The sequence below is a fragment of the Mya arenaria genome, chromosome 6 (assembly GCF_026914265.1).
Source record: "Mya arenaria isolate MELC-2E11 chromosome 6, ASM2691426v1".
NCBI lineage: Eukaryota > Metazoa > Mollusca > Bivalvia > Myida > Myidae > Mya > Mya arenaria.
In genome coordinates this window covers 21,247,183-21,273,301 of record NC_069127.1, presented here as the reverse complement: position 1 = coordinate 21,273,301, position 26,119 = coordinate 21,247,183, and the positions used below count along the sequence as shown (strand labels likewise).

The window sequence follows — 26,119 nt, the reverse complement described above, 5'->3', positions numbered from 1 at the left end:
CTAAACTAGACTGTCGCAAGTATTTTCATCATTCATTAGAAGTGATGCTCAGTATCGCTGCATATGTTTTGTGATGGTTATTTTTAAAGCCCTCTGAATAAAGCGTAGAGAAACACTATTCTAAACTTCGCTCACATGTCCGACTTCATGGTAGTCTCACGGAGTCTAAGGTCTGCAATCATTGCACAATGCCGTGTGCCTATCCTTGTTGCGCATCCGCATTTCAAAAACGGAAACCACATTTCATGTGTCTGCAAAAGTATGTTCTGACAGAAAATGACAAATCTCTAGTTTTGATAAAGCCTAGGACATTGGTGGGGCTGCGAAACAATGCTTGTACTTGATTGGCTTCGCTGTGTGTTTTACGTCATGAAAGTGTGTGCACATAACACACGTTTAGAATGACATGAACGATAGCACGGGGTAAGTGTTTTATGCCAGTCGCACATCTTTATTCCAGTCCCCGAACACGGTCCTATTTCATGTTTAGATCCATATGTATTCCTGTTCCAAGAGGTAAGGGAAGTTTAATCACTTAGCCAACAACAAATCATGTTTGTATTCAGACATGAAGTCAAAATAATAGTAATAATTTGGTTCCCCACCGGCAGTAAAAAGTGATAATCCGTGCAAGAAACTTTCAAAAGCTAACATTGAGCTCATTTTTTTTAAGAACCTACAGAACATACTACCGTGAAAATAAAATCACCCCCGATTGACAATGGTATTACCTATCCTGAATTCTATGGCGACATTCACAAAAAGCTACTTAACATTAAAAGCCTCCTCAAACCGACTTACTGATCAGCTGAATGATCTTTAAATATTTATTTGAATTTATATGTCGGTATTATTTTGCATTCGACATATCTGTTTGTGTTTTGAAAAAAAGAATCTCTTAGAAAAAGGAAAAATGTTGATCTCAACTTTTATTGGCTAACATCTATGGTATTTTTCGACATACAGGTGAGCATTATATTTCCCCGAGGGGTTCTCTTTGTCTCCTACTCTGAATGCAGTTAAATTTTACTTCGATGGTATTTTTCCCAACCATTTTCGACTGAGATTAGAATTGATTCCAGCAGTCGTTTTGTGTGAGGGATATAACGTTATCCACAATACCGTTTTCAGTATCTTAACCGATGCCTACCAATGCCGCATCATATTTAAGAAATGGAGCTTTCAGTTTTAGAATAATTTGTTTTGATATCTCGAAAAATAGTTTTTATTGTTGTAATATTCTATTTTCATTTTGATTTCCTCCAAGCTTTTGCAAGGATGCATTCATTATATGAAGTTAAAAAATAAACCTTGAATTTGATAAGGCGAGTCACGTCAGGTGGTATCACTGTAGTTTGATGGGAACGAACTTCTGCTTTGGTGGCATACGACATGTACATATTAAGTGACATTTAACCTAAAATATCAGATTTATCAAAGGGGTCACTCCTTCCAACTAGAAAAAGATAACTGCGAATTATTGCCGTTTAACAATTTCAGAAAATCTTGAAATGCCTAAATATCTGAAAGTAAAACAATTTATATGATCGAATGTTTTGAGTACGAAACACATGCCAAGAGAAACACCAAACCGAAAAGGTGCACAACAACATGCAGCCCACATTCACATTGCCCTCCAATATTTCATTTGCAACCAGATTTCTCACCTCAACATGCGGCTAGTTGAAGAAATTTGTTCAAATTTCCGAATGTTTCTTAAAAAAGCTCAACAAAGCGATCCGGTTCACTGCTCGACACTATGTCTAATTAAAGGGACTGTATTCCTGACCGGGAGTACATTCACTTCAAATGATTGTAGTGTTGTTCAGTGAGCCAAATTGATTCCTGTCGGTCCAATAAAATCTAAGGAGTTATTAAAAACAACATCTGTCTCAATTCGCAAGGAATGTTGACGTCAATGGTCGCGTTGTCTTCTACCTACCACATATCTTTAAACTTTTAGGCTACATCAACCAAACTGTCAGACAAACAAGATTTTACAGCGATGGGCGGGGGGGGGGGGGTATGGGAATCCAACCCCGTTTAAGGTAATGCAACGTCAAAGGTGTCCGATTAATTATCAATGAAAGCAGCATTAGGAATATAAGCCTTATCGGAATAAGCATAACCCGCAATGAAGAAAAAATTACATCAACTGAAAGATCAACTTTATCGTCTAGCTACAGACATCGCCTGAAAAACAATAATCATGTCTTGTGAAATATTGCAATCTCCCACAAACCCAAGAACAGTTCCATAGTACTTCGTCGAATTAGACTGTCTTCCTATGCTAATTGTCAAATTAGATGACGGTTTTTTGGGAGATCCACGGCTTGTCCAATTACGCAGTACGCCTGAAACATGTGTATTCTATTGGTCAGTTCTTAGTGAATTGCTAACGTTGTAAATATCATTCACAACCGTTTCCTATGTTTTCCTTTCTGCATTAACGCTTTTGTGATACTTTGATTCATTTTTTCTGTATTTGTCAGTCAATTTGCATACTATTTTGCAACCTGATTTTTAAGTTAATATAAGCTGTGTATTAATACAGATTTTGGTATATACCATCTTCAGTAGTTTAGTTTTTCGTCTATTTTGTTTACGACATCAGATGCTCCTACAGATAAAATATAAAAGTCGTTAAATGTCCAGACATAGGAAAATCTCATTCTCTATATATAATGTATTGTTGTTCAAAGAGTCTGTTGTAAACTTGTAAAATAATCTTCAAAGTTCGCTCTCTTTTGATTACAATGTTACGGTTATTTATGCTCTACACTAGGATGATTAAACATAATATTGACATTGCTGCTTTCTTGTAAAATATTAAGGAATATATTTTAGATTTATGTTATATTTTAGGATGTTCAAGAAAGGCTGGCGTCTGATGCATGCTCTTGTAGTAAGGCTTTATAACGCCTAGAAACTTGGTAATGACAAATATTTGCCTAAATACCAATCACAAGCCATAATTATCGAAAACAGCCGATCTTATTCAATCAAAATCCGTGCAACTATATCCGCAAAAGTGTGTAAACCCATGATGAAATCTCAATGATACACCGTCCGTACACATAAGCGTGATCCGCGGTGGCGTTAACAACGTGAAACATGGTTTAAGGTACCATGCCTGCACACATGGTATAGTTGCCTCCGGGACCTTGAAGAGGTTTGACCCCTTTAGTAACCATTGTATTATAAATATACATTATATGACAGGTATATCATTTTTTACTTCAAGAAAAAGGGGCCCCTAGACAAACAGTTTTACTTCCGTGTTTCAACAAACAATGTGAACTTACCGGCATATGTTAACCAAGACAAGTTAATGGTAAGTACATTCAAAACAATACTTGCAGTTTTTAATGTTGTTAGATCAGTGGTTGCTTCGAGTGAATGCATCAAGTTTGCCATGTCAGCGTTGAAAGTCATTCCGTCAGCAGTCGCTACGGATCCTGGAACTGGACTAGGAGAAGGGCAGATTTGTTCAGAATTTGATTGTGAATGAACTCTTCTCTAGCTGCCTTTCCCGTTCTATGGGCACAATTTTAGAATCTAATTTATCTTATATAAATCAGTTTTTCCACGTATTGATCAACTCATGTATGTGTGTAAACTGCATGTTAATGAATTTTAGATAATTTTATATAATTGTGTTTTAACATTAATACTTGTATCCAATTAAATTTGATCTTATACATTTTTTACATTAAAGTTGTAGCATTCAAAACTTCTGTCTATATAATGCACTTATGGCAAGACATTTCAAAGATGCCATCACTTGACCATTAACGACGAAAAATGTACTGACCCCTCCACAGTATTGATATTTCTGTGTTTGGAACTTTATTCTTTATAACTGCTAATGTAAATCCCTAGGCACACATTGCTAAACTAAAATCCTTCATTTTGTCATATAAACCCGCGGAAAATAACTGCTTGATGCGTCGTCACTCACGTGCAATCATTGCTAATTTAGCAAAGCGATTTGTTAAAGTATGGTAATGTCCAGTGTCAAGGGTAAATTTTATGAAGAAAAAAGAAATGCGCGATGACCTTCGTATATGGCTTTGTTGTTCTTGTTGTACCAAAGTTTATATAGAAGAGGAGTACCAATTTCGAAAGTGCATGCTCAAGTTTATATAGTAATGTACATATCCATGCGTATAAATACCACCAGTTAATTTTGTTAATATATTTCAGCTAATTAAGACCTACAATGACTATGTTCTTAGTAATTATGCTTAATACTGTCCATCCTAATAAGTTACTACTGTTTTCTATAAAGCAACGTTATTGTTTCTTAACAATAATTTGAATATACCTGTATACATGTATATTTCTTTTTGATGCTATACTAAGTGTTAAGTTTGGTACCTGGTACCTCATACTATACTAGCTACAGTGTCTATGATTCAGACGATATACTTTTGTACAAGTCGGTTTAATTTGATATGTTTAAGTGTCATTGAGAGTCAAATTCTGCAGAGAAAACAAACTGCTTTAGGATCTTATCTTTCATAACTTTACTCACAGACTCCTTATTATCGACCCAATAGTTTGGCATTTATTCTGCCACTTGCATACACATCGATCAAATAACAAGGTGTCAAGTAAAGTTTGCTTTATTATGATAGTTGGCCACATGATGGTTATCGACAGTCAGTTGACTATATGACCGCGAACACAGACTTTATATTGTAAATTTGGAAACTTCACAAAACTTATAACAATCATGGCAGAGTTGCTATGCATATTTCTGTGTAGAGCTTAAAGACAAACACATTTCCGAATTCTATTATATACAAGCAGTCTGTAAAATCAAAACGCGTCAGGCATTTTCTCAGACATTATGTTTTAACATGCATGCGCCATACCATTCTCGCTCAAAACTGCATATCGCTGAAATTTCGAAATGTTCGTAATAAGTAGCAATCCCACCAGATTTTCAGAAAATGATTTACGGTATGATGCTTGAAGATTAATAACAATTTTCATTTCTGGTAATTCCATACAAGTTTATCCAGACGATTCAGATCGGTTGGCAAACTGAAAAATATGCTTAAGATATGACAAACGCATGTCCCCAACTATTGACCATTTAATATTGTTTGTTTTTTTCTTTTTGTTACTTGACAGTTTAAGCGTGAATACAGTTCGCCTCAACAAATGCGCTTTAATACAGCACCCTATTAAGACAGCTCGCCTCTACAAATGCGCTTTAATGCGCTATAATACAGCACCCCTATTAAGACAGCTCGCGTCTACAAATGCGCTTTAATACAGCACCCCTATTAAGACAGCTCGCCTCTACAAATGCGCTATAATACAGCACCCCTATTAAGACAGCTCGCGTCTACAAATGCGCTTTAATACAGCACCCCTATTAAGACAGCTCGCCTCTACAAATGCGCTATAATACAGCACCCCTTTTAAGACAGCTCGCGTCTACAAATGCGCTTTAATACAGCACCCTATTAAGACAGCTCGCCTCTACAAATGCGCTTTAATGCGCTATAATACAGCACCCCTATTAAGACAGCTCGCGTCTACAAATGCGCTTTAATACAGCACCCCTATTAAGACAGCTCGCCTCTACAAATGCGCTATAATACAGCACCCCTATTAAGACAGCTCGCCTCTACAAATGCGCTTTAATGCGCTATAATACAGCACCCCTATTAAGACAGCTCGCCTCTACAAATGCGCTTTAATGCGCTATAATACAGCACCCCTATTAAGACAGCTCGCCTCTACAAATGCGCTTTAATGCGCTATAATACAGCACCCCTATTAAGACAGCTCGCGTCTACAAATGCGCTTTAATGCGCTATAATACAGCACCCCTATCAAGACAGCTCGCCTCTACAAATGCGCTATAATACAGCACCCCTATTAAGACAGCTCGCCTCTACAAATGCGCTTTAATACAGCACCCCTATTAAGACAGCTCGCCTCTACAAATGCGCTTTAATGCGCTATAATACAGCACCCCTATTAAGACAGCTCGCCTCTACAAATGCGCTTTAATGCGCTATAATACAGCACCCCTTTTAAGACAGCTCGCGTCTACAAATGCGCTTTAATACAGCACCCCTATCAAGACAGCTCGCCTCTACAAATGCGCTATAATACAGCACCCCTATTAAGACAGCTCGCGTCTACAAATGCGCTTTAATACAGCACCCCTATTAAGACAGCTCGCGTCTACAAATGCGCTATAATACAGCACCCCTATTAAGACAGCTCGCCTCTACAAATGCGCTTTAATGCGCTATAATACAGCACCCCTATTAAGACAGCTCGCCTCTACAAATGCGCTTTAATGCGCTATAATACAGCACCCCTATTAAGACAGCTCGCCTCTACAAATGCGCTTTAATGCGCTATAATACAGCACCCCTATTAAGACAGCTCGCCTCTACAAATGCGCTTTAATGCGCTATAATACAGCACCCCTATTAAGACAGCTCGCCTCTACAAATGCGCTTTAATGCGCTATAATACAGCACCCCTATTAAGACAGCTCGCCTCTACAAATGCGCTTTAATGCGCTATAATACAGCACCCCTATTAAGACAGCTCGCCTCTACAAATGCGCTTTAATGCGCTTTAATACAGCACCCCTATTATGACAGCTCGCCTCTACAAATGCGCTATAATACAGCACCCCTATCAAGACAGCTCGCGTCTACAAATGCGCTATAATACAGCACCCCTATTAAGACAGCTCGCCTCTACAAATGCGCTATAATACAGCACCCCTATTAAGACAGCTCGCCTCTACAAATGCGCTATAATACAGCACCCCTATTAAGACAGCTCGCGTCTACAAATGCGCTATAATACAGCACCCCTATCAAGACAGCTCGCCTCTACAAATGCGCTTTAATGCGCTTTAATACAGCACCCCTATTATGACAGCTCGCCTCTACAAATGCGCTATAATACAGCACCCCTATTAAGACAGCTCGCCTCTACAAATGCGCTATAATACAGCACCCCTATTAAGACAGCTCGCGTCTACAAATGCGCTATAATACAGCACCCCTATTAAGACAGCTCGCCTCTACAAATGCGCTATAATACAGCACCCCTATTAAGACAGCTCGCCTCTACAAATGCGCTATAATACAGCACCCCTATTAAGACAGCTCGCGTCTACAAATGCGCTATAATACAGCACCCCTATCAAGACAGCTCGCCTCTACAAATGCGCTTTAATACAGCACCCCTATTAATACAGCTCGCCTCTACAAATGCGCTTTAATACAGCACCCCTATTAAGACAGCTCGCGTCTACAAATGCGCTATAATACAGCACCCCTATTAAGACAGCTCGCCTCTACAAATGCGCTTTAATACAGCACCCCTATTAAGACAGCTCGCGTCTACAAATGCGCTATAATACAGCACCCCTATCAAGACAGCTCGCCTCTACAAATGCGCTTTTATACAGCACCCCTATTAATACAGCTCGCCTCTTCAAAAGCACTTTAATACAGCACCCCTATTAAGACAGCTCACATCTACAATTGCGCTTTATTACAGCACCTCTATTAATACAGCTCGCCTCTAAAAATGTGCGTTAAAACAGCTCGCCTCTAAAAATGCGCGTTAATACAACTCGCCCCTAACCGCTCGCCTAAACAAATGAAAACTGCTTAGGAATCGCAGATGCCACCGATTATAAGGTATTAACTAAAATTCTTTAACGCATGAGAAAAAGGTGAAGAAATAAACTTCCATTTACGGCAAAAGAGTTTCGTCATAGCGTTAAAAAGCTGCCTTTCGTATTAATCAAAATGTACGTCAGTGCCGTCCGTTTAATGTTTGGCCTTTGGTTTGTTAAGGGTAGTGAAACTAACTGTTACACGACAGTCCCTGGCAAATCATACGCTACCATTAATTGATATCGACATTTCTAACTACACCACTAACGGCAACTTACTTACTACAATCCGCAACTCTTAAACCGATCATGCGTCAATGGATCACTCAGTTCAGCTGAACATAACCCAAAAACATAGCGTGCATGACTTCTTTGTATGAATAAGGCCTTAGTCTGGCGGTCCGTTGTTTTGTCACATCAATGGTTTCCCTTCAACTCCCACACGATATAAAAATGAATTGTTAGGACATTCGTGTAGACTTGTAGCGCTGTGTCTCTTGTGTGTTAGGTCTTCGTCATTATTAAAGACCGTTTGTAGTCTATGTCGTGTTAATACATGATACTTCGTACTTGCTCTGTTGTGTTTAAAAAGGAGCATGGTTATTTAATTCGAACATTTAAATGTACAAATACTTAAAAGGGAAATTGTCTGATTGTTCTTTAGTCATTTATTGACACCACTTAGCACTTAAAGCATGCAAGCGCCTAAGCCTTTCTTATATTTGATGATTTACCGATACTTATACATAGCAATATGTCGTATTAAAGGGATTTCAAATGGAACTAAAAGTGTTCTCGAAGCAGCAGGAAAGAAGCAAACAAGTCACGGAAACTGAAACTGTTGGATTTCAAACGTAATGAGCTTACACGTGACAGCAAGTTAATAAATCTCAACTAGCAGTAAGAGCCCCACAAAGATCCTTTAAAGCTGCACTATCACAGATCGACAGTTTATTTTTTTCGTTTTTAGTTTTTGTCTCAGAATCAGCTGATTTTGTTCTCAATGCTTCAATTTCTCTTAAATTGTTAATAACGTGTTTGGCCGTAAATATCAATTTTCGAACGTAAATACGAAAAATTGCTAACTGACCACAATTTAACAGAAGAGACATTACTCTTGTTGTTATTGGTGACACCTCCAATGTGTTGTGCTTGATTCAGAGAGTGAAATTGTGGTACATACACCGTCATTAGCAAGACTGCTTGGCTGCAGATTAACACTGAATCAGGTGAAAATAATAAAAATATTTTTAAAGTGACAACCATATAAACAAATAATATTAAAAAAACCAAACCAACAACGATTCCTGTTAATAACAATCAATTGGAAACAACTATATTTACTTCATAAACGCTATACATGGAAGAAATTATAGCAGAAAACTAAATAAAAAATACTAAGTGTAACGTACTTTTTATGTCCGTTACGCCCAGGGCTCAGAGTGTAAACATATCTCCTTTTTTGCTTTTTGCTTAAGCTTTCTGGAAATCATACCCTTTTAAATTGCTTCGGGATTGACATTCAGGTCTACTTATGGGAGCGTGCTGTGCCCCATACTGCGTTGAGCCATATTAAGCGCTTCAATGACTATGGTTATAGTAATTATGCTAAAGGCTGTTCAATAAGTTACCACTGTTATATATACTGCAAGTTGCAACGCTATTATGTTATAACCATACGTATGAAATTACTTTATACAACACTACTGTATACCTGTACATACCTTGTTGATGTTATACTAATTTTCTCACATATCAGGAACATAATAATAAACTGGCAATATTGACTATGAATTCGTAAGTGTTTAGACGATATACTTTCGTACAGTTCGTGTTGATACGTTTAGTGGCATCGACAGTCAAAATCTGCAGAACAAAAAACTGCTACTCCTATAGGGTCTTATCTATCAGACTCCTTTTGATCGATCCAATAGTTTGGCATTTACCCTGCCACTTGTATACACATCGATCAAAAAACAAGGATGTCGAGTAAATTTTGCTTTATTATGTTAGTTGACCACGTGATGTTTATCGACAGTCAGTTGTCTATGTGACCGCTAACACAGACTTTATATTGTAAATTTGGAAACTTCACAAAACTTTGCAATTATTTGCTATCAGCATAATCATTGCAGAATTGCTATGCATGTTTCTGAGGAGGGCAGAGCTTAAAGACAAACACATTTCCGAACTTCTATTTTTAACAAGCATTCTGTAAAATCAAAACGCGTCAGGGATTTTCTCAGACATTTTATTTTAACATGCATGCGCCATACCATTGATGCCGTTCATACTCGGTCAAAACTGCATATCGCTGAATTTTCGAGAGCATTGGAGGCGTTCTCGACAACTGGCGCCAAAATTTTCGTAATAAGTAGCAATCCCACCAGATTTTCAGAAAATGATTTACGGTATGATGCTTGAAGATTAATAACAATTTTCATTTCTGGTAATTCCATACAAGTTTATCCAGACGATTCAGATCGGTTGGCAAACTGAAAAATATGCTTAAGATATGACAAACGCATGTCCCCAACTATTGACCTTTTAATTGTGTTTTCTTATCTTTCTTGTCATTTGACAGTATAGGCGTGAATACAGCTCGCCTCTACAAATCCGCGTTATAACAGCCCACCTTTAAAAATGCGCGTTAATACAGTAGTACAGCTCGCCTTAACAAATGCTTTTTTGGAACTTAATGAAAACTGCTTGGGTGTCGCAGATGCCACCGTTTTACGGCAAAGGTATTGGGCTATAGTGTTGAAAAGTTGCCTTCCATATGAATCAAAATGAACGTCAATGCAGTTTATAGTTTGACCTTTGGTTTGTTTAGGGTAGTGAAACTAGCTGTTACACGACAGTCCCTGGCAAATAATACGCTAGCATTTAATGATATCAAATATACCACTGACGGCAACTTACTATTTTCATTCAGCAACTCTAAAACCGATCAAGCGTCAATGGATCAATCGATTCAGCTGAACATAACCCGGAAAGACCAGTGCATAGCGTGCATGACTTCTTTGTATGAATAAGGCCTCAGTCTAACGGTCCGTTGTTTTGCCACATCGATGGTTTCCCTTTTATACGCACACGATATAGAAATGCATATCGTTATGACCTTCGTGTAGACGATTTCACGACATTAGTTATATTTGTAATCTTGAAGCGTTTAGTCTCTTGTGTGTGAGCCTTGTTCATTATTAAAGGCCGTTTGATTGCTCTGTCGTGTTTTTAAAAATATGATATTTTATGTTTGCGCTGCTGTGTCTAAATAAGGAGTATTGTTAATTAATTCAAGCAAATTTAAAATGTACAAATACTTAAATATGTGATTGTGCTGACTGTTCTATAGTTATTTATCGACATCACTTAGCACTTAACGCATGCAAGCACTTAAGCCTTTCTTATATTTGATGCTTTTCCGAATCATATAAATAGCAATGCGTCGCATTAAAAGGATCTTAAATAAAACGAAAAGTGTTCTCTAAGCAGCATGAATAATTGAACAAGTCACAAACACTGAAACTGTTAGATTTCAAACGTAATTGGCTTACATGTGACAGCAGGTTAATAAATCTCAACTACCAGTAGGATCACCACAGCTGATTTTTGTCTCAATGCTTCAATATTTCTGAAAGCGTTAGAACGTTTTTAGCCGTTAATATCAATTTTCGAACGTAAATACAAAACACTGCGATCTGATCTTTCGTCAGCAGTCTAGTATCACTGGTTTTCGGACATTTACATAAAAATTGTATAACACCTCCAATGTGCTATTCTTGATTCATAAAGCGCTATTGTGATTCATATACCATCATAAGCAAGACTGCATGCTTGCAGAAAAAGATAAACGCAGAAGCAGGTGAAAATATCAATAACTTTGGTTTCAAAGTGACAGTCATACCTAATAATATAACAAAACGAAACAAACCACGATTACTGTTATCAACATTCAATGGAAAACAACTGAAATGAAATTATTAGTAGCTTGTAACCTCCGTCGTTCGTTGCTTCCCTTTGTGATGGTAACGCCGATACAGTTTATAAACAGAGAGATGTCAAAATGAAAAGTTGGTAGTACAGATGTTTTCCTTTTGGTTTAAACTTGATAGCAGAAGTATTAGTATCATTCTTAAAACAACCATTATGTGGCTTTCAATAAAGTCAAACGTCTCATTGATTTATTTCGACTAGACTTGTGTAAAAAAGCAGATTTGTTGAACAGTCTTTTGTTTGAAATTGTTATAATCATTACGAATCCGTTTGTGTATTAACATTAACGCTCACAATCGAGAAGTTATTGTAACTGAACAGTACAACTGGGACAAAACACGTTTTGCCTGAGCTAGACTGTAAGTGTTGCAAAATGAAGTGTTTTCATCATTTATGACAAGTGATGTTCTGTATTGCTGCCTATGTTTTCTGATGGTTATATATAAAGCCCTCTGTATAAAGTATACAGTAATAGTATTCTAAACTTCGCCCCACATGTTCGACGTCGTGGTAGTCTTAGAGAGTCCAAGCCTGCAATGATTGTACAATCAATGTGGATTGCATCCGAAGTCCCTATCAGTGTTACGCATCCTCATTTTAAAAACAGAAGACATTCCTTAGTTCTGCAAAAGTATGTTCTGCCAGAGAATGACACATCTTAAATATAAATATGAAGCCTAGAACATTGGAGAGGTTGCGAAACACTGCTTGTTCGTGTTGGCTTCTTGTGTGTACTACGTCATCCAAGTGTGTGTATACATTGCACAAGTTTAGAATAACATGAACGATATCACTGGATAAATATTTAAGGCCAGTCTCCCATTTTTTTATTCCAGTCCCCGAGCATGTACCCATTGAATGTTTAAAGCCATGTGTAGTTCCTATTCCAAAAGATGGGGGGAAATATAAACCTAAACAACAACAAAAAACATGTTTGAATTCAGACATGAAGTCATAATTTGGTTCCCCGCCGGCAAAAAAAAGTGATAATCTCATAAAGAAAGTTTCAAAAACTAACAATCAGCTCAAGATTTTTTTTATTTACAGAACCGTTCAAGAACTAAGAACAAAAGTCTCTTCAATCTTTTCAACGTTCTTCATTGTGCAAATGTTAAAATAAAATCACCCCCGATTGTCAATGCTATTACCATCCCGATTTTTATGGTGATATTCTCACAAAGCTACTTTACCTTAAAAGGCTTCCTCAAATAGACATACTAATCTTCTCAATGATCTTTAAATATTTATTTGAACCGTGTGTTTAGCGGTATTTTTTTGCATGCGACATGTCTGTTTGAAAAGAATAATGTTGATCTCAACTTCTCGACATTCACCTCCGATTGTCAATGGTATTACCTTTCCTTATTTTTATGGTGATATTCTCACAAAGCTACTTTACCTTAAAAAGCTTCCTCAAATAGACTTACTTATCGTCTCAATGATCTTTAAATATTTATTTGAACCGTGTGTATAGCGGTATTATTTTGCAAGCGACATGTCTGTTTGTATTTTGAAAAATAATATCTTAGAGAAAAGAATATTATGTTGATCTCAATTTCGCGACATTAATTGACAAACATTTTTCGACAGAGGTGAGCATCTGATTCCCCTAGTGGTGTTCTTTTCTCCTACTCTGAATGCGGCTAAATTTTGCTTCGATAGTATTTTCCCAACCATATTTCGAGTGAGGTATAGAGCGTTACCCGCAATACCGTTTTCAGTATCTTAACCGATGCCACCCGATGCCGCCTGATAGATAAAAAATTGTGCTTTAAGTTTTCCAATCATTTGTTTTGATATCTCGAACAATACTTGCATATATTTTTTTTTGTAATATTCTATCTACATTTCGATTTTCCTCCTTTTTTGTGCAATGATACAGTCATTATATGAACATAAAAATTTAAACTTGGAATTTCCTAAAGCTTGTTATGCCAGGTGGTATCAAAGAAGTAAGATGGGAATTCGATCCGGCTTTTGTGTCATATGACCTGTATAAATTTACAGTGACATTTAACCTACAATATTTTTTTCTTTAAATTTATCAAAGGGGTCACCTTTACCAACTATCAAGCATAAAATAACTATGCATTATTGTAGTTTAACAATAACAGAAAATCTCGAAATGCCTGAATATCTGAATGTAAAACAACATTCAGTTTTAAGTGCGAAAAACATGCCAAGAAAACTATCCAAACGAATAGGTGCAACAAAAATATTCAACCTACATGCACATTATCCTCCAATCTTTCAATAGCAACCTAAACATGCGTATAGTTGAAGAAATTTGTAAAGTTTCCGAATGTATCCAACGAAGATCTCAACAAAGCAATTCACTGATCAACACTATGTACAGTTAAAGGGACTGTACTCCCGAACTGTCAGACGAACTGAGAGAGAGTTCACTGATACTGGGGCCGGGTGGGGTGCTACGGTATTAGTGTATAGAACTGTTTAGGGAATTCAACGTCCCATTTGTCTGGTTAATTAACAATAACAATAATCATATCAACTGTTATAGTAACTTTATCGACTAGCATAGATACAGACACCACCTGAAAACGAATGAATCATGTCTTGTGACAATCTTAAAATCTTATCCCGTTTTATTGAGAACATTCTCCCTCAACCAAATAACAATTCCACAGTACCTCGTCGAATTAGACTGTCTCCCTATGAAATTAGTACGCCAATTAATTTCAACATATGTGTATTCTATTGGTCAGTTCTAAGTGAATTGCCAACGTTGTTAGTATCATTTACAAACGTTTCCTATGTTGTCCTTTCTACAATAACGCTTTTGTGGTACTTTGCTTCATCTTTTTTTGAATTTTTTAGTTATTTTATCCAACTCAATTTTGTAAAATGTGATTGTATCTTTATTTTATGTTTCTATTAATAATGCAATGATATCAATACATAAGTCCTAAAATCATTTTTAAAAAAACAATGATATAATTCTGTTATTTCGTGGAATTACCAAAATCTAAACTCAAATTCAATATGCATACTATTTTGCAGTCATATTTTGAAGATAGGATAAGCAGGATATTAATACAGACGTGGGTTAAAAGTATATATCATAAGCTTCACTAGTAATGTTTCGTTTATTTCGTTTACGACATCAGATACTCCTACAGATAAAATATAAAAGTCGTTAAATGTCTAGACATAGGCAAATCTCATTCTCTGTAAATAATGTATTGTTGTTCAAAGAGTCTGTTGTAAACTTGTAAATAATCTTCAAAGTTCGGTCTCGTTTGATTACAATGTTACAGTTATTTATACTCTAAACTAGAATGATTAAACATAATATTGACATTGCTGCTTTCTTGTAAAATAATCAGGAATATATTTTAGATTTATGTTATATTTTAGCATGTTAAAGAAAGGCTGGCGCCTGATACGTGCTTTTGTAGCTAGACTTTCCAACGCCTAGAAACGTGGTGATGAGGTAATGTCAAACATATGCCCTATGACAAATCAGAAGCAATGATAATCCAAAATAGCCGATCTCATTCTATCAGAATCCGTGCGACTATATCCGCCAAAATGAGTGGAATCCTCACGAAATCCTAATGATACATCCTCCGTTCACATAAGCATGATCCCTGGTGATGTTAACAACGTGAAACATGGGTTAAGGTACCATGCCTTCACACATGGTATAGTAATGTTGCCTTCAGGGCCTAAAAAAGTTTTGACCCCGGCAGTGAACATTGTATTATAAATATGCATATGCAAGTTAGGGTATATCATTATTTTACTTCAAGAAAAAAGAGGCCCTTAGACTAAAAGTTTTACTTCCGTGTTTCATCAAACAATGTGAAATTGCCGGCATATGCTAATCAAGACAAGTTGAACGTAAATACATTCAAATATGATAATGAACTTTGGTATTATTACTGAACGATGATTAAAACTTAACTAAATTTATTTTCAGTTCATAACAAAACATGCAATATTTTTTTTTTTAATTCCGGCTTGATCAATCATTAGGTAAACATTATGTATTATGTCTCTATCATAAATGACGCATCGCCATTGATCCAGGACTTGTCACGCGGTGACCCAATATTTTTCCATATTGGGTCACTAAATTTATATCGTTCCTATACGGCGTCTATATTCCGATTCCGACGAACATTTCTATCAATGAATGAAATGCTTAAACAGCTTGTTGACGCAGGAAACCATATTCGGTCTCGAAGCCGAATATGGTTTCCTGCGTGAACAACCTGTTAACATGAATATCCCATATCGGGTCACCTACTAGCCCCGTAACTTATATTACAACAATTGATTGGTCAATATTCGCAAATTATCACAGTACCCTACTCCGGTACTAGTTAGAACAATGATTAAGTATAACTAGTCATAACAGCAGAAACATAGGCCCAAGGATTACATACGCAACTTGGCGCCTGCTTCGATCAAGGTGTTGATCAAGAAATCAATGTAAGAGCAACTACCATCGTAATACTGCGGAAGTTAGAATAAAATACGGTTTAAGTCATAAAACATTACATTTGGAATTGAAATATGAACATCTGCGATCTCATCTTTTGTCAGTAGTCTTTCATCACTGGTTAGCAGATATTTACGCAAAAAAATCTAATTCCAAGACAAAAAAACAAAACAGTTGGAAAAATGGTAAATATGTGAGAGTGCAGCTTTAAGTGTGACGCAAGCTTTGTATGAACAAGGGAAATCTATACTCTTTCAGTTGGTTAGAGGTAAGATAATTTAAACAGGAGCATAAATGAGAAAGTACATTCAAAGTTATTATTACAATTTGAGTGGCATTTATTATCAAACATTATCATAATTGGTATTTAAAATAAAATTCACATCATTGAATATAGAATATCGCCTTTTCAGCACAATATTTGTAAAAGTTAAGCCCATATTAGTATATATGATGAAAGGTTTGTGCAGAGAAAGACAAAAACGATTCTTGAAGCAAGCAAAAAACCGTATTAAGTACATACAATATTACTTGTTTTATTACAGATGTACATCCAGTTTAATAATATTCATACAGTGTCTGGTGGTCGACTTTTTGACATGTATAGGATAACACAGAAGATAATTATATTGATAAAACACACAATACATCACTGTATTGAACCGATGGAACTGATGGAAACATATTCCATTACTAAACAAACTTCTGTCCAACCTGAAAAACAAGAACATTTACATTCAAACCTAGCCAAATTATGGATTACAATTTTGGTTAATCTGCAATATTTAAGTAGTACCGTGAAAAAAAAACAGAGCATAATACGTGAAACTAGCTCGTTAATGGAATTAGCAGACTAACAACAAAGTTTACGCCGCTTCGTTGAAATGTACATGCATTGCACATTGAAAAAATAGCAAGAATGAAATTAACAAATGCATTGCTAAAATAAAACATACAAACAAACCTCTGAATTGTTCAAAAGAAAAACATTCGTCTGCCTCCTTCTGAAAAGTTATGGAACTGGAAGTCACGTGATATAAAACTCGAGGAGATTTACACAAACGGCGGGAAATATTTGACACCTGCTGAATGGTTGTTGAAATATAAACATGAAGAAGTCGAGTTTTATAAACATGAAGAAGTCAACTTTATGGTCAAATGGAGATAATATTTGGCAGGATGGTGGCTTAATAAATTCTTGAGTTATGGCCCTTTGTCGCAATTTGACCATATTGCAGTTGTATATTCTGGACCAGTTAACGTCGTTGACGGGTATATATTGAATCGCATCTTACCATTCATTGTAATTCTGCAATAAATACTATTAATACATTAGTTTTTCTCCCATTGCCATATTGATACCAGGCGAAATTTGTTCTTTGCTCGCTCGTAAGTATTATACCATCTCTCCCTGTTTTCTAATGTCAGAACGGTGATTAAAGGGTAGCGTGTATAGCAGGGATTCATTCATTATAATATACTTCCGAAGAAAAATGAAATATGATATATAGTACGTTTAAAAGATTTTGATAAAGATATAGCTTACGTTTTAGGGGGCGTTGTTTACCTACATGAATAACTTCAGCCCCTGCTTAAATTTCATCGGACGTAGAGAGAAATTACCATTATATTTGTCGTTTGATGCAAAATGTCCAGTGTGTACTTGTGGCATAAATACTATATGAGCGTTAAGGACGGATCCATGATTTGGCGTGAGAGGTCGCCACATCGGTTGTGCGCCCCCTTACCGAGATAAAAGTATTATATGACTGAAAGGGAAATTGGGGGTGGTGAGTCCTACCCCTAGAGTTATTTTGGCTGTCAGGTTACTGCGAAATGGCGCATTTTAGTGTATTTTTTCATATGTTTTCTCCAATATTGACAATATTCTTAATGAATAGAATGTCGAAATGGTTTCCACGGATACAACGCAAAACAATGAGAATTACGATGTTGTTAAAAGTGGTTGAAACTGGTATCTTTAGTATGTACCCTTTAACTTCCATGTATACAAAAATGTAAAAAAAGGTCACAATTTTATCTGAATTTCAATTGTTCATAAAATTATTTTATCTAATGTTATATCATCATTTCATAACGATAAATAACAAAAATGAAATTATCAAAATAACTGATGTCAGCTTTATTGATAAACAGCTTCTACTTGGATAAAGATAAAAACACACACACCCGCTAAATTTAGCATGAGGGAAATATCATTTCAAGTTATTTCAATTATCAATAACATTTGTAACATTATTTCATAAATCGGAAAAATTGCTAACTGTATTAAGTACACAAAATAGATGTGATATAAGAGCATTGTAAGAAATCAACCAATAAACATACAGCTTTGGAATTAAAAAAGAAAGCCAAGGGTTAAAAAACAAAGCTATACAAAAGAGTTGGGAGTTGTCGAAGTATTTTGTCGAAGGAGGACAGTGTTCGGAAAAAACAAGCCAAGATACCACCGTTTATATGTAAATTGAAACCAACGTGTTCATCGCTGTTTGACCAGGAACTAACGAAGTATATTGACCAAGGACGGCTGTTAGAGAGGTCTTCCCGTCGTGTCGTGATGCCGTCGTTCCAGCAGTTGGACGAGGACTGCACCAGTGTCGAGATGGAGGCAAGGTCAAGAACAAACGATCATCCGGACAAGGACGAGCCGGATACTAGCTTTAAGGTAATCGTTGTATTCAAATGTTTTGAAATAATATGGTTTAAGTATTGAAAAACGCCGTCGCATCTACACCGAGACACGAACGAGCCTGACGCGGGCTTTAAGGTAATCGTTAGATTACAATGTTTTGACAGTGTTTTGGCATAGAGCAATACCATCGTTGGAGCCACTAGATGAGGACAGCGCAAGTCTCGATATCAAACAAAGATAATTAGGTCAAATGACCATCAGGCCAGGGACGGGTCGGACACTAGCTTTAGGGTAATCTTCAGATTTAAATATTTGGCTTTTTCTGGTATAGCGAATTGCGTGTCTATAGATGAAACCAAGATATTTTGGTTAAACAGCCGTCAGGTCAGGGACGAGTCGGACATTAGCTTTAATGTAATCTTAAGTTTCAAAGGTTTGTTGTTTTTTTTTCTGGTATAGAACAGCGCGACTATTAGACCAGAGACGAGTCGGACACAAGCTTCAAGGTAATGCTTAAAAATATCACATTATTTTTAACAATAGTGCTGCCAATTTGTACCGCAAAGCATAATTTGTGTAACGTATGTAAAAAAACATTTAAACAGCCGGTAACAATTAATAATTTGATATCACTTTAGATACGTATTTCAGATACGTTCGAGATGAATTATTTACTTTTTTAACGGAATAGAAGTAACATTCCAGTTAAACAGCGGTGCCCGAGACCATGTATTTACTTTTTTCTAATGAAAATGCCTACGGGTAGATTTGTTTCCGATCAAACCTCACGCTCATGCTGTCTATCCCCACTACAGGACATCTCGGACCACCCGAACATGTACGTGGGCAAGCGGAACTTCATTCACCAGCTGATGGACGTGGCGCTGGTGATGGCGAACGTGTCCCAACTCAAGTCCCTCCTGTCCATTAACGACAAGGACAAGTACTTCTACGCGCTTCTTGTGTTCATACTTCTCTCCATTACTCTTCAGGTTCGAGGCTCTTTTTTCTTTGCTAGGGATCTTATACGTGAGTCTCACCTAATTCAATTGCAAGTCACTATGTGAGTCTATGTACATGTTTCACCGTGACTCTATTCTAATTCGAATGTACATGTCTCCCCGTGGCTCTACTCTAATTCGAATGTACATGTTTCACCGTGACTCTATTCTAATTCGAATGTACATGTTTCCCCGTGGCTCTATTCTAGTTCGAATGTACATGTCTCCCCGTGGCTCTACTCTAATTCGAATGTACATGTTTCACCGTGACTCTACTCTAATTCGAATGTACATGTTTCCCCGTGACTCATGTCGCTCTATGGGTCTGTCCTAACTCAAATGTACATGTCGCTCTATGGGTCTGTCCTAAGTCAAATGTACATGTCTCTCTATGGGTCTATCTTAACTCAAATGTACATGTCGCTCTATGGGTTTATTCTAACTCAAATGTACATGTCGCTCTATGGGTCTATCTTAACTCAAATGTACATGTCTCTCTATGGGTCTTTCCTAACTCAAATGTACATGTCGCTCTATGGGTCTATCTTAACTCAAATGTACATGTCGCTCTATGGGTCTGTCCTAACTCAAATGTACATGTCGCTCTATGGGTCTGTCCTAACTCAAATGTACATGTCGCTCTATGGGTCTATCCTAATTCAAATGTACATGTCTCTCTATGGGTCTGTCCTAACTCAAATGTACATGTCGCTCTATGGGTCTGTCCTAGCTCAAATGTACATGTCTCTCTATGGGTCTGTCCTAACTCAAATGTACATGTCGCTCTATGGGTCTGTCCTAACTCAAATGTACATGTCGCTCTATGGGTCTGTCCTAACTCAAATGTACATGTCGCTCTATGGGTCTGTCCTAACTCAAATGTACATGTCGCTCTATGGGTCTGTCCTAACTCAAATGTACATGTCGCTCTATGGGTCTATCTTAACTCAAATGTACATGTCTCTCTATGGGTCTATCCTAACTCAAATGTACATGTCGCTCTATGGGTCTATCTTAACTCAAATGTACATGTCGCTCTATGGGTCTTTCCTAACTCAAATGTACATGTCGCTCTATGGGACTCAAATGTACATGTCTCTCTATGGGTCTGTCCTAACTCAAATGTACATGTCTCTATATGGGTCTATCCTAACTCAAATGTACATGTCGCTCTATGGGTCTGTCCTAACTGAAATGTACATGTCGCTCTATGGGTCTGTCCTAACTGAAATGTACATGTCGCTCTATGAGTCTGTCCAAACTCAAATGTACATGTCGCTCTATGGGTTTATCCTAACTCAAATGTACATGTCGCTCTATTGGTCTATCCTAACTCAAATGTACATGTCGCTCTATGGGTCTATCCTAACTCAAATGTACATGTCGCTCTATGGGTTTATCCTAACTCAAATGTACATGTCGCTCTATGGGTCTATCCTAACTCAAATGTACATGTCTCTCTATGGGTCTATCCTAACTCAAATGTACATGTCGCTCTATGGGTCTGTCCTAACTCAAATGTACATGTCGCTCTATGGGTCTGTCCTAACTCAAATGTACATGTCGCTCTATGGGTCTGTCCTAACTCAAATGTACATGTCTCTCTATGGGTCTATCTTAACTCAAATATACATGTCGCTCTATGGGTCTATCCTAACTCAAATGTACATGTCGCTCTATGGGTCTGTCCTAACTCAAATGTACATGTCGCTCTATGGGTCTGTCCTAACTGAAATGTACATGTCGCTCTATGGGTCTGTCCTAACTGAAATGTACATGTCGCTCTATGAGTCTGTCCTAACTCAAATGTACATGTCGCTCTATAGGTCTGTCCTAACTCAAATGTACATGTCGCTCTATGGGTCTATCCTAACTCAAATGTACATGTCGCTCTATGGGTCTATCCTAACTCAAATGTACATGTATCCTAACTGAAATGTACATGTCGCTCTATGGGTCTATCTTAACTCAAATGACATGTCTCTCTATGGGTCTTTCCTAGCACAAATGTACATGTCTCTCTATGGGTCTATCCTAACTCAAATGTACATGTCGCTCTATGGGTCTGTCCTAACTCAAATGTACATGTCGCTCTATGGGTCTGTCCTAACTCAAATGTACATGTCGCTCTATGGGTCTGTCCTAACTCAAATGTACATGTCGCTCTATGGGTCTGTCCTAACTCAAATGTACATGTCTCTCTATGGGTCTTTCCTAGCTCAAATGTACATGTCTCCCTATGGGTCTATCCTAACTCAAATATACATGTCTCTCTATGGGTCTGTCCTAACTCAAATGTACATGTCTCTCTATGGGTCTTTCCTAGCTCAAATGTACATGTCTCTCTATGGGTCTATCCTAACTCAAATGTACATGTCGCTCTATGGGTCTGTCCTTACTCAAATGTACATGTCGCTCTATGGGTCTGTCCTTACTCAAATGTACATGTCGCTCTATGGGTCTGTCCTAACTCAAATGTACATGTCTCTCTATGGGTCTGTCCTAACTCAAATGTACATGTCGCTCTATGGGTCTGTCCTAACTCAAATGTACATGTCGCTCTATGGGTCTGTCCTAACTCAAATGTACATGTCGCTCTATGGGTCTATCTTAACTCAAATATACATGTCGCTCTATGGGTTTATCCTAACTCAAATGTACAAGTCGCTCTATGGGTCTGTCCTAACTCAAATGTACATGTCGCTCTATGGGTCTGTCCTAACTCAAATGTACATGTCGCTCTATGGGTCTATCTTAACTCAAATGTACATGTCGCTCTATGGGTCTGTCCTAACTCAAATGTACATGTCGCTCTATGGGTCTGTCCTAACTCAAATGTACATGTCGCTCTATGGGTCTATCCTAATTCAAATGTACATGTCTCTCTATGGGTCTGTCCTAACTCAAATGTACAAGTCGCTCTATGTGTCTATCCTAACTCAAATGTACATGTCGCTCTATGGGTCTATCCTAACTCAAATGTACATGTCGCTCTATGGGTCTTTCCTAGCTCAAATGTACATGTCGCTCTATGGGTCTATCCTAACTCAAATGTACATGTCGCTCTATGGGTCTATCCTAATTCAAATGTACATGTCGCTCTATGTGTTTATCCTAACTCAAATGTACATGTCGCTCTATGAGTCTGTCCTAACTCAAATGTACATGTCGCTCTATGGGTTGTCCTAACTCAAATGTACATGTCACTCTATGGGTTTATCCTAACTCAAATGTACATGTCGCTCTATGGGTCTGTCCTTACTCAAATGTACATGTCGCTCTATGGGTCTGTCCTAACTCAAATGTACATGTCGCTCTATGGGTCTGTCCTAACTCAAATGTACATGTCTCTCTATGGGTCTTTCCTAGCTCAAATGTACATGTCTCTCTATGGGTCTATCCTAACTCAAATGTACATGTCGCTCTATGGGTCTGTCCTAACTCAAATGTACATGTCGCTCTATGGGTCTATCCTAATTCAAATGTACAAGTCGCTCTATGTGTCTATCCTAACTCAAATGTACATGTCGCTCTATGGGTCTATCTTAACTCAAATGTACATGTCTCTCTATGGGTCTTTCCTAGCACAAATGTACATGTCTCTCTATGGGTCTATCCTAACTCAAATGTACATGTCGCTCTATGGGTCTATCCTAACTCAAATGTACATGTCGCTCTATGGGTCTATCCTAACTCAAATGTACATGTCGCTCTATGGGTTTATCCTAACTCAAATGTACATGTCGCTCTATGGGTCTATCCTAACTCAAATGTACATGTATCCTAACTCAAATGTACATGTCGCTCTATGGGTCTATCCTAACTCAAATGTACATGTCGCTCTATGGGTCTATCCTAACTCAAATGTACATGTCGCTCTATGTGTCTCTCTTAGCTCAAATGTACATGTCTCTCTATGGGTCTGTCCTAACTCAAATGTACATGTCGCTCTATGGGTTTATCCTAACTCAAATGTACATGTCGCTCTATGTGTCTATCCTGACTCAAATGTACATGTCGCTCTATGGGTTTATCCTAACTCAAATGTACATGTCGCTCTATGGGTCTATCCTAACTCAAATGTACATGTCTCTCTATGGGTCTTTCCTAACTCAAATGTACATGTCGCTCTATGGGTCTATCTTAACTCAAATGTACATGTCGCTCTATGGGTTTATCCTAGCACAAATGTACATGTCGCTCTACGGGTTTATCCTAATTCAAATGTACATGTCGCTCTATGGGTTTATCCTAATTCAAATGTACATGTCGCTCTATGGGTTTATCTTAACTCAAATGTACATGTCGCTCTACGGGTCTGTCCTAATTCAAATGTACATGTCGCTCTATGGGTTTATCCTAATTCAAATGTACATGTCGCTCTACGGGTTTATCCTAATCCAAATGTACATGTTGCTCTATGGGTTTATCCTAATTCAAATATACATGTCGCTCTATGGGTTTATCTTAACTCAAATGTACATGTCGCTACACGGGTTTATCCTAATTCAAATGTACATGTCGCTCTATGGGTCTATCTTAACTCAAATGTACATGTCGCTCTATGGGTCTATCCTAACTTGAACGTACATGTAGCTGTGTGAGATTAATCTACAAGTAACTCAACTGCAAGTATCTCTCTGAGATTTACCAGATCCAAGAGCAAGTTTATACTGTCAATGAAGCCCGAGACAAACTCTTCCACGTCTCGTCCTCATCTACTCTTCTACGATAGCCCCATATATTGGGCTTAGGGTTGGTGTCGCACGTATAAAGCAACCCACTGCGCAGTAATATCTACAAACAGTATCAAGAGGGAGATAACCGATGCGTTGAATAATTGTCAAGCTCTACGCAGCAATTACGTCCCTTTTCGAAATTTCTCAATCAGTGCATATGTAGAATACTGGTCACATCGACAGACCGGCTGTTTTAACCCAATTGTAACAATTTATATCTCACCGAATGCTTAATCTGTAATTCAATATTGTTAAGCATAATTCTTTATCGACAATATTACCTTTAGTTTAATTTAGTTTATATTGCTTTCTTATTTTGTTCAAGTTATTACTATATTATATAAATAACACGGTGGTACGATGCTACGTGAGAGTGTGTTCTTGTGTTGTGGAGGAAAGCTGAGTACCCGGAGGAAACCCACTTGTCCAGCTTAGTGACCATTAATCAATCGCACATACGCCCAAGCAGGGAATCGAACCCGTCACTCTTTAGTAAGAAGCGAGTGCCCTTACCGGAAAATCATAAGTATCTTTACCACGGTATACGGTGTATGCTACTGCAATAGCCGTCTCCCACTGCTACCTCGTCTGCTCAAAAGCCCTTGAGAATACAACCTACATTTTCAGCAAATGAAATTGCAGAAAGCAATTAAATCTTAGGCTTAATCATTAAGAACTTCAACTTTCGCGGGCGTTTAAGGTCCGCCTACTGCCACTCATCCGATACACTCCCTGCGTCAGATTTTGTGTTGCCAATGTGTTAGTCAATGAGGTAGTATTCTAAGACAGTTAGATGACCTGAAGTAATATTTCAATGATAAAGAAGGGCTCGTTCGCTATACTCACTCCGCTCATTCTTTATCATTAAAATGTTACTTCATGGCATAAAACTATTACTTAAAGCTCAATATATTCAAATGTTTGTAACCTAACCATAAATAATGGTTTTCTTTTCATTTTGCTTCCACAGGTGATATTTACAGTCTGCATGCTGATCATCTGGTCCATCGAGAAGAAGCTGGACGAGCACGCGCAGGACACCTCGCCGGCCGCCCACGTGAACGACCGCCGGAATCGTATCATCTCCGAGCGTCTGGACAAGATCGGCAACATCCTCGTGCTGCTCGTGATCGTGTCAAACGTCTTTGTCACGGGCTTCGGTGTGGAGCCGCATCTCAAGGACGGCGAGGACAACTTTGGCCTCGAGACCGTCACACCGACGCCGCCACCTGGCGAGCGGTAAACTACGTGTAGAGCGGACAGCGTGCAACTGTTTTGTCGTATTTGTTTTTGTCTTAGTACTAATCGTGTTCGTTATATGGTGCTTAGACAAAACTGATGATATACTTATGTATCGTGTGTTTGTTGTTTGTCGACATACATCAAACATTATACGTTCCTCATATTCCGATTATTTGTTATAAATTACTGTTGTATTATATCATAAAGTGTTGTCAAGCTAACATACCCCCGTAAACTGGTATCTTTAAAACAAAACTTACAGCCACTATATCAAATTTGAATAGTGCAATGTTCTTTTTTAAACGAATCTTCCACCCAAAGGCTAATCGAAATTTTGAATCTCCT

At 37.7% G+C, this 26,119-nt stretch overlaps 1 protein-coding gene across 1 annotated transcript; it reads left to right on the top strand.

Annotated features, from left to right (window-relative positions):
• The first annotated feature begins 18,395 nt into the window (after window positions 1-18,395).
• Window positions 18,396-25,943, top strand: LOC128239221 (ninjurin-1-like). The gene is made up of 3 exons (XM_052955768.1): window positions 18,396-18,825; window positions 19,608-19,784; window positions 25,503-25,943. The coding sequence occupies exons 1-3, from the start codon at window positions 18,718-18,720 to the stop codon at window positions 25,773-25,775; spliced, it is 558 nt and encodes a 185-aa protein (XP_052811728.1). The 5' UTR covers window positions 18,396-18,717; the 3' UTR covers window positions 25,776-25,943.
• Window positions 25,944-26,119: the final 176 nt, after the last annotated feature.

What these genes read in the sequence shown, in the direction of transcription:
- LOC128239221 (XM_052955768.1), top strand. Translation starts at nt 18,718, where the DNA reads ATGCCGTCGTTCCAGCAGTTGGACGAGGACTGCACCAGTGTCGAGATG. An exon ending in AGCCGGATACTAGCTTTAAG is followed by an intron (nt 18,826 to 19,607) that starts GTAATCGTTGTA and finishes TCCCCACTACAG; the next exon opens with GACATCTCGGACCACCCGAA. An exon ending in TTCTCTCCATTACTCTTCAG is followed by an intron (nt 19,785 to 25,502) that starts GTTCGAGGCTCT and finishes TTGCTTCCACAG; the next exon opens with GTGATATTTACAGTCTGCAT.